The sequence below is a fragment of the Epinephelus lanceolatus genome, chromosome 20, assembly GCF_041903045.1.
Source record: "Epinephelus lanceolatus isolate andai-2023 chromosome 20, ASM4190304v1, whole genome shotgun sequence".
Lineage (NCBI taxonomy): Eukaryota > Metazoa > Chordata > Actinopteri > Perciformes > Serranidae > Epinephelus > Epinephelus lanceolatus.
This window is the reverse complement of record NC_135753.1, coordinates 25,133,489-25,143,762: the sequence shown is the minus strand read 5'-3', so window position 1 is coordinate 25,143,762 and position 10,274 is coordinate 25,133,489. Positions and strand designations below refer to the sequence as shown.

The window sequence follows — 10,274 nt, the reverse complement described above, 5'->3', positions numbered from 1 at the left end:
TTATTATTATAGGAGCTGCAAACGCGCGCCCACGCACGCATCATAGGCCCACCTGGCAATGGCAAGGCTGCATATTCACACTCAAAGGATTGTGGTTTATTTGAGAGGTTTCAGTCGTCACTTTGAGATCTAAATGCAAATTTGAGCTGATATAAAAAGACTGCTGCGCTATTAAAAAGCATAGAAAAGTAGCATAGGCCCGGTGGAGGAGGGGGCTGCAGCGAATCAGCGCAGCAGACACTGCAAAGCGCAGGCTGTCACCTCCCCTCCGCCGAGCTGTCAGTTGACAGCAGCACACATGAGCCTCAGTGCTGCACACGGAGTTGACCACCCGTTGATTGCACGTCTACACAACTCCTCGGGGCACGAACATGACAGGATACACCCCTGTCACCCATACGGACTGACCACAAGCGCGTGAGAGGAGGGCTAAGTTGTGAGCTGCTATCTGGTGTTAATAGTTAGCTTGCATGCTAACGGTAGCTAGCTGGTGATCGGAGTTCGGTTCTGCTTTGTGCCGTCAGTTGGCTAACCGTCGCTAGCGAAGGTCGGAGGGACTAACGTTAGCTGGTAGCCAAGTTAGCCATTTAGCATCACTATTGTGTCATTTTAATCATTTGTTTTAAAGCTGAATAACTACGCGGGCATCATTTGTCACATATTTTTTCTTGTTGTGAACGTTTATCAATTTTACTGCATATATCGTTGATGTTAGCTAGCTAGCGAGCTACCCTGCTATGCTAACGCCAGCTCAGTGAGAGCTCACATCACAGGGGTGCGGAGAGCTCCACACAAGTCAAGGAAGGAAGAGAGGTAACTTATGATGTGGGCTGGGGGAAGCGGCGGACTGTTAGGCGAAGGAGAGCAGCACTGTTAGCTTAAACACACCGCGTTTTATCACATTAAGTCCTTGCCGGAGGAAGGGCCATAGCGTCGGTGAAGCTGTGTGGGACGTTGGATGAAGAAAATAATTGGGGCACTTCGATTTGCGAGCTGGCTAAATGAATAGTATTGGCATTACTGAGTCGTGAGCTAGTGGCCACTGTGCCAGCTTCAAGGGGGAGACACTCCGTCAAGATTATCGCACAGACTGCAATAACCAGCCAGTTTGCTTTAAGATGGCTTCGGCGGGCAGCATTGCCGCAGCTATTGCGAGCAAGACGAAGACCAAGAAGAAACACTTCGTTGCTCAGAAAGTGAAGCTCTTCCGTGCCAGCGACCCTCTGCTCAGCGTGCTGATGTGGGGAGTCAACCATTCGGTGAGTCAGACCTCCTTATGTCCATATGATGATCCACAGTTATGTCTCCCTCGACCTTTGATGTGCCTCATTAAGCCTTACTTGCTGTCAGCTATGAGCCATCGTGTTTCTGCAGTGATTGACAAGAGATAACAACATGTCCAGTGGTTGCTTATAGTGCTGTCAATGTAAATGTGTCACTGGCTTCAAGTGTGTAAGACTCAGCAAATCATGTTAGTTATATTAAGCTTTGTACAGTAACAATCCACATGGTATTTGTATTGCATGACTTTGATGTATGCATATGTGTGTGTGGTTGTGTGTGTGTGTGTGTGTGCAGCAAACTCTTCTTTGGCTTCCTGTTGTGTACATGTAGGATAAGCTGCTACTGGTCTGTGTCATGAGAGAGCAGATCTTCCCATGCAAGACAGCTTATCTCTGCTCTCTTTTTCTTCCTTTGCTGGATATTTGCACTGGGCCAGTACTCATATGTCGGAGGGAGAGAGCAAACTTGGCAAGCAGAGGACATGCAAATATTTCTCGCACCAAATCCCAAGTAATAAACCTTTTACCAATGTTTTACACACGGACTAAGACATTTAAAAACTGGTCCTTTCAGGTCCTTCGATCTTGCAGTCCTATTCATATATAGCCTTCATCCTTTACTCGCTTCATCCTAATAATCACAACATGGTTATTACAGTAAAGCCAGCCTGTTTACTGGATGCTTTATCTGGTGTTTTAGATTGAGAACTGCTTTCCAAAATGTAAACATAAAAGATGAGCAACTAAGTAAGCAGCATCACTCATTTATTCATTCACTTCATAAATGTCCATTTATGTGTCGGCACGAAATTGTTCCCATGAGATAGCTAAAGGTATAAAATATGGCAACAATATAGTTAAAATAAAACAAACTGCTCTATATTTATGTCTGCCTGTAGTGGTCCTGGTTGGTTTACAGACGGTATGAAACTGTGGAGCCAGCAGTGGCTGCTTTCGCAAATTAATTCAGGATTCTTCATCTCAGTAGGAATATAAATATTTTTAACTAGGTCCATAACAGACGTCAGCTGCACATTAATATTGATTTTATATTAAGTTAATGGGTCAGAGGTGTACTATTTGGACGTCTGTCTACAAGACCCTGATTATAGGTAAATACAGGGGATTGACATTGTATAAACACACTGTAACTAAAAGATCTGTAACTAGATAGTCACTGTAAACACGACAGAAGTGGGTTAAATCAAGGTCACATGGCAATTTGTGCAATTTCACCTTCATATATACTGTATATTAAGTCTGACATAATGTTTTTGAAAGGCTCAATTTGTGACCACTGTTTCTCTTTGCTGATGCAGTTTGACATGATGTTAGAGACCGTTCGCTTTGATATAGGAAATTATATTTCCGTTTTGGCTAATGCACCAGCACAAATAATTTGGCCTCTTTTGAACTCTGTTGTTTCATGTTGCTTTAACAGTGTTGGAATTATGACTAATTGTCTAAGAGTTAGTCTATTTGTCTCCCTCAGTATCTCTCTATGAGGTTGGGGAATCTTGGGGTGTATGATACACATCAGTGTGACAGTTGCACAGTGCTGAGGGCACACTGATGATGCGGTCAATACTAAGCATGTAAGCTTTGTCAGCGTAGACAGTAACATTTGATTTTTGGCCTAGTGTTAAGGGTGGAAGGTTAGTGTGGATTAAGCAGCCTCTAGATAGCCTGATGTATGTGAGGCCAAGACAGCCAAAAATCCAAAGGTGTTATTTTGTATCTAAGCTGTACTCCATAGATAGATTAAGTCACCTGGCTGTGGTGTTAAGCCTAAGGGTGCAAAGTAAGGTTCACAAGGTTTACCTCCAAGCAAGCAGTTCTGATTATCATCCACTTTTTGACTGTCACTTGCAATGCCTGGGAAAGATTGATGCAATGTAAGATATGACATCAGCTTTATCATCTTGACAGTCATCCAAGACAGCACACAGAAAACCTCCCTATCATAGTGTAGTTATATACTGCAGTGTCTGTCAAGACATTTTTTATTAAATATTAAAATGCTAATAAAAAGTTAAATTGATTGGCATCATTAAGATAATCGATAAATGTGTTTATACAGGGATGTCCAGTAGAGTGAGTAATCCCAGTTCATATCATAAACTTTAATCTGATTTAGGTGTCTTAAACTGTGGACTAATGGGCCACTGACGCAGCCTCAACCATAAAAACCTACAGAAGTTTGGAGAATCTACATGTTCAAACTGTTCTCTTGGATTGCATAACCCAGAGCAGGACTGCCGCCAGCACATTTCCGTCTTATGCCTCAGGCTGCCTCCCCTGCTGTTTTTCTCACCACTTGATAAGGCACTCTGTTTCTCATACCATTGGCAACATAAAAATGACATTCCACGCCAGGTCACCAGATTGAGCCTCTGATTTACTTCCAGGGGGTGTGAAAGCTGCAGCGTGGAAGTGTTAATGTAAGGTTACTGCGCAGGCTGGGGTTTGCAAAAGTAAACTCGACTTGTAAATAACAGGACACTGCAAAGGATTGGATAAAAGGGGGAGGCCTGAGAATGCAACCAGACTGCAGAGGCAACATGCAAACACACGCACATGTTCTGCAAAATGTAACCCCCGCCTCCTACATATTAACCCTGGCCTGCCAGTCAAAAGCATCCACTTTGATGCCTCCTGAAAACCAGACTTCTTACAGTGTTATTACACTGAGCGCACAATGATGAAACAACTGAACCTGCTAAGAAGGGAGACCCGTCAGGTAGTTACTCTAGACGATACAGAAAAGCCACAGATACTGCTGCTCTATTTGTCTAACAAAGCAAATTGTGAAATGGCGTGCCAAGACATATATGTGGCCCATAACATTCACCGTACATCCTCACAATGAATCTTGTGTAATGGCTGAGAAAAGCCAGGGATATGTGTTTTGAAATATGTCTGTGTGGCGAAAGGTGTGTGGCAGCTTGTTGAAAATAACCTTTGTTGACAGGTAGCCAATTTTTCCTTTAATCCTAATACTTTGAAATTGTACTTGCATCCCTCAGAGCCTAAATAGGTTACACAGCTCAAGGTTTTACAGAAATAGATTGAGGCCAAAGCTAAAAAGTTTTTTTCAGTGACAGTCTCAGTTGTAGCCACTGAAGCTTAGTGGGTGCAAAAGCTCAAACAAACCAGAGTCTCCACAATCAACCATGACAAAGGCCGAGATGTGGCCTGCACCAGACTAGGTAAAGACTAGATAATGCCTTTTACTATGTGATTTTGTGCAAGATTTACAAGGCCTTGTCTACCAAATTATGATTCGGCTACCTCAAAGTGTTTTTTGTAAGCGAGTGTCTTCCCCGCTTTACTGTGCTTGTGAAACTAGCCTTCTGCCTCTGTTAATATCACTCTGAGAGGAATAATCATTCTCTCACACTTGTGCTGAATATGTGCTGATATGAACAGAATACACACTAAGCACGCACAAACATAGCGCACAGGATATGCCAGCCACTTGACCAGTTTTATGTTCGTTAAATCCCGTAACATACTGTATATTCTTCATGAAAGCAGTGAATCTCACATGCAAGTTAAAAAACAAAAATGCATGTGTTTGGCTCTTTTTTGGTTCTTAAAGAAAAAAGAGTCCTTGGTAAAACATCTACAGTGTGTGAATGTTGAAAAAGCACCACAGGGACACTTCACAGACTGCAGCTCTAACCCTTCAGTGGTGTTAACTTGTCGGAGCAGACACTTGGGGACAACACGGACTGTTGCAGGATTTATTGGCATGGATACAGGGACCGACAGTGTAGTCAAAAATACTGTTTTTCCGTATGACAAGCTAATTCTAAAAATGTTTCAAGGTGCACCTTGTGTCAGGAGTTTTGTTTCTGCACTGGAAAATGGATCAGAATCGAGCTTGCAGCATCACCTTCACCTTATTTTGTGAATTTGTTGAAAGGATGTAGTCCTGGTGCTTGGATTGTCTGTCAGTTCTTTTTGTAAGTCCCTGGTGTGTCTGAGTGCACATCAGATAGTGCTCCACAGTTGTTTTTGAGTAGGTTTGTCGCTGGGTGGAAAGCTGCATTCTCACAGTTTAAAGGAATCCTCCACCCACACAGCGGCAGTTTGTATTAATTATTCTTGCAGTATTACCTTGAATTTGTGAAGACATTTTTTTCTTGCATGCCTTCACCGAAAACGGCAAGCATATTGATTTATAGATTGACTGGGGGCCACGTTTAACAACAGCAAACTGTATCAAAACACCCATTTACAAACTCACACAACTCATGCAGTATAATCCAAGTCTTATTTATCCAGTCATATGCTCTGTACTTCCCAAACACGTGCATTTTCATCTTAGTATTGGAGTCTGGCTTTGAAGAGAGCAGTAAGATTTTAGCAAAAATGCTAGTTTGGGAAGTACTGAGCATAAAACTGGATAATGAGTTCTGTGAAAGTTTGTAAAAAGACATCTTTATATAATGTGCTAGTGTTAAATGTGGCTCCCAGTCATCAATAAATCATTATGTTTGCAGTTTTCCCTTAAAAGCGTGCAAGAAAAACACTTTTTTTTTTTTTTTTTCCCCACAAATTCGAGGTAACACGACCTTACTGACTGACATACAAATGGCCGTTTGGTGGTTGAAGTATTCCCTTAAGGCACTAACTGTGTAATCATAGTTTAGAGTCCAGCAGTTCCTAACCTGCTGCTGCATGTCGCCGTCTTCTGTCCTTTTAAAACAAAGAAGGTGACTGTGTTGAGTTGATGTTTTACATATGTTTTTCTTATTATCACAGGCATAGAGACAGTAAAAGTGTAACAAATCTCCCCTTATTGTTATTAAGCACAGTGCAACTTTACGGACCTTTTTTTTTTTTTTTTTTTTTTTTTTTAGAAAAAAGCAGGCCTTTTAATTAATAGCTGTAAAGTTTGAGATGGTAGAAAGTTAATCTTTATGTTTCCCTGTTTTTATACAAAAAGCAAATGTGAAATAACTATTTTCTGTCAATGACTTTGTGTAGTGTAGGAAAGTCTCTTTTTGCTTTCGTAGACTTTTAGTTTTTCTTACTGTTACTCTTCACTTTCTGTCCATTAAAATCTCCCCACATAGCAGGTTCAGTTAACTGTTTTTTAAGGCTGGAATGATATGTTTATCTCCCAATTTGACACTTTTATAATACTTGGGTGCCGATTCAATATGTATTGTGATTTTAAACTATTGCAATTCTACAAGTAGTATGATTTGCCCTTCCGATTTATTGCAATTGTTTGTTTTTTAACACTAAACCATGGGTAAAGTTGAATCAGACCTCTACAGACTCTATATCATGAGGCATATTTCCAAAAACATTGCACATCACATCTCAGTCCTTCTGACATTTACGGTTACATTTAATTGTCATCATTTAGCTGCTCATCAAGCAAGGCAGTGTTTTTCATAGACTGATCTATTTGCAGCAGCTACCACAATATCAACGTGGACGGATACATATTGATTTATCTTTTAATGTACTATTAAAAATAGTAGGATCTTATTTCATATAAGAGCTGCACACAGTGCATTGGTTCACTCAGCCTTCTTTGTCTCACTCTCGCTCTCTCTTTAGGTTTAGTGTACTACAAATGAGACGAGAATTAGCTGAGCCTCTGCCTCACTCCCCACTGCTAAAAGACCAATTCACTGGGAGGAGAGCAGGCAGTAGCTACGTAGCTTGAATTCAACCACTGCAAACCCCAATATGGGGGGTCACAGTGGGCTGGAGCCAGCGGCAGTGCCAGGTATAACTGTTGTAACAGCAGCAGCAGAAAGTTTGCTGATCCAGTGGGGACCCCTGGTGCTACTTAAGGTCAGTGTCCTTGGACTGGCCACCATTTTCTGCATTCCTGCTTCAGTTTTGTTTTTCATGAAAGGGATATTTTTATTTTTATCCATATTTAACCGGGTAAGTCCCGTTGAGATCAACAATCTCTGGCTGACCTGGCCAAGACAGCAGCACACAAAAAGTTACAGCCGAACAACCACACAATAAAAACATGAAAGACACAAAGCAACATGTAGAAAATATTAGAACACCGACAATGGCAAGACCCAACTGACTCATTCATCCTTGTACTCATGAGAGCCTTAAAATCGGGCAGAGAGACCAGTTCACGTAGTTTCAAGTCTTTTTGAAGGTTATTCCAAGTGAGAAGAGCAGAGCACATAAAAGCTTTCTTTCACAGCTCAGTTCATGCACCAAGAACAGACGAAAAAAACAAAATCTTGAGATCTCAGACTATAGCTGCAATCAGATCTCTGTTCAATCAACAGACGTCATAGATTAGCACAGTAAAAGCTGTGACATCTTTCCACTGCTGCATAGTCTAAGATGAAGTAATTTCATTTGAATAATCTCGATTCAGGCATTTAAAAAAATATCGAGATTTATAAGAGAATCAGTTTTTCCCCACCCTTGCTATTTTTGTCATTGTCCTTTTTGTGTCAACCTGTCTGTTTGGCTCACTTTCATTCCCTGTCCCCCACTGTCTCCCCTTTCTTTGCTGTGTTTTTTGCCTTTCTGTCTGACTCAGAGTAGTTGTGTCTAGTTCTGTGGATTGCATAAGAGGGGGCTTCTATAAATATCTTCAGGAGGGACCTACAGCTAATATGTGTGATGATTATGGTGAGGAAAAGAGAAAAGCTGAAGCCTCACATCCTGGCACCCTGAAGCAATGACACAGGAACTCATGGACGCATCTTGTCACATTACACTGTGTGTCTTCAAAAACGTTAAAACAAACATCTTTCTGGTTCGCTCCTGCATGCATGCAAACATGTATGCACGTGTCTATAGCGCTTGTGTGCATGTTATGAGTGTGCGTCCTGCGTCACAGTGTCACTGTGCCATGGGCCCGTGGCACACTCCTTGCCCAAATGCAATGTGACATGTTGCTGAGCAGCTTGGTTCACTCAGCAGGACAGGCCATATACCATAAGCCTCAGTCTAAAACCACTGTATCCTTTAATAGCTGGCCTTTCATTGTGCTGACACACAGACATGCTGACCTGTCTGACCTGTCTGCATGTATATGTACCTGTACCTGTTGATGACAACTATAATGTTTGTGATACCTATTTCCACTTCAAAGTCATTTGTCATTTTGTGTTTGAACACAGATAGGAGCATGTCTGTTGTAAGAATCCCCTGTATAAGCTTGTTATACTTGGCATAGTCTAATAGTTTAAGACTTGGAAATGCATTTCCTTTCTCCAGCATTTGAGTGTGTGACTGAGTGACTGACACTGCTTAAAATAGACTTAAATGAGCTGTTAGTGTCTGATGCGAATGCAGACGTGTCACAATTCAAGCGCCGACTACTATAAGCTTTTAATTACGCTGCAGATGTCTTACTCAGGTAGTTGGTTGCATTTGTCCAAGGCCCTGTTTCTCTCCGTGTCTCTGTACAGATGCAGCCGTCCTCTTACCTTAGCCCTGCTCCACTTTTTTTCATCAGTGTGTCCTCATTTTGGCTGACCTCTCTATGCTGTGGTTGTGAACGGAGGGAGGAATGGGAGCAGTGAGGGCTACCCCTGACACTGAAGTTGTCAAAGCTGCTCCACAGAATTAGGTCACATACGCTACTACATTACATTACTTTTTACAGGCAAGCCAATGAATCCACGATACACACACCCAGATACCATTGTTGCACTGTGTTAGGGCTTTCCACCTAGACAGGCTTAATTTGGATCCTAGGGAGGAGGATGTATTCTCCTGTTTGTGGATATTGTTAAAGTTCTACTTACAGTACTGTGAATGGTTGTGGGATTCTTAACAGGTCAGTTTATGAGGTAATAACCCTGTTGAATGGTCAGTGAAAGGTCAAGTCCACACTAAATACAATCTTCTACAACTGACCTTTGATGCTCACTGTCTGGCTGTTAAATGGCATATCTCCATTTAGCTGGGTGTATACTGAATGTGATTATATCTGTGATTTATGAATATCATCTTGTGGTCAGCAAGTGTAAAAGTAAGGCTCAGTGGTGTGTTTGTTGTCTCAAACATGCAGGACAGATGATGCTCTAGTGTGTGTGTGTGTGTGTGTGTGTGTGTGTGTGTTACTTGGGAAAACATTTGTGTATGTGATGGGTTTGGAAGCTGTTGCTTTAAAAAAAATACCGCACCGAATACTGCTGAACAGCTTTTACTAGATTGCAACCCCCCTCTCCCTCATATTTTTATACCTCTACATATTGGTTAATTACATGATCAGTCAGTCTTGATTACAGTTTAATTAGAGCCACTTAGTCTGTAATGTCTCGTAAATTGGCATGGAGGAAATGCGCACTAACACTCCACGCTATCAAGGAGTCGTTTCTTCCGAGCACTTGTCCCATTTCCGCACGTAATTGACAGTTTGACAGTAGAACATCGGGCGTGCTGTAAGATGACGCCAATGGCTCTCACCAGATACAGATTCATGTTTATCTTTACAGTTACAGTTTGCCTTGTTAGACATGTCTGTCTTAAAAAGTCTGTTCCTTGTTTGAGGGGATAAATCTCCCACATTGGCTGTTGTGTCTTCACTTAAACCACTGATGTTATTTTTAAAATTGGCATTCACTCAGTTTTGTTTACTTAAATGATTCCTGCTACCTTGAAGGCAAAATTGCAAGAGCAGAGGGCAACCTTGAGCTGTATACATTTAAAATGTTAATGGACTCAACGCTGAAGATTGTATTGGAGTGACATCGACAAGTCAAAGAAGGTAGCAAAACATCCCAAAAATCCAAACTTGAGTAGTACTTTTTATTTGGACCCAAAAATAAGATACAGGAGTGTTAGAATGGGTTGAGAACAGGGTTGTTGCATTACGCTTATCATTAAGAAGCTGCTGAAATGTGAATGTCATTTCAACATCAGTTAAACCACCTATTGATTTGTGACTGATTCTGTTTTCTTGTGCTCGTGGCTGCATTGTGGCTTTGCAGAATCACAGCTTTTATAGTGAGAAATTAAAGTACATGTGATCAT

General features: G+C 41.5%; 1 protein-coding gene across 5 annotated transcripts in view; it reads left to right on the top strand.

The window, feature by feature from the left end:
- Positions 1-273: 273 nt before the first annotated feature.
- pip4k2aa (phosphatidylinositol-5-phosphate 4-kinase, type II, alpha a) overlaps positions 274-10,274 on the top strand; it is a 31,029-nt gene continuing 21,028 nt past the window's right edge. For all 5 annotated transcript variants that reach the window (XM_033639132.2, XM_033639129.2, XM_033639130.2 and 2 more), the window contains exon 1: positions 274-1,259. In XM_033639132.2, the coding sequence (XP_033495023.1) occupies positions 1,119-1,259 (141 nt within the window). In that variant the 5' untranslated portion in view covers positions 274-1,118. The remainder of the gene's footprint in view (positions 1,260-10,274) is intronic.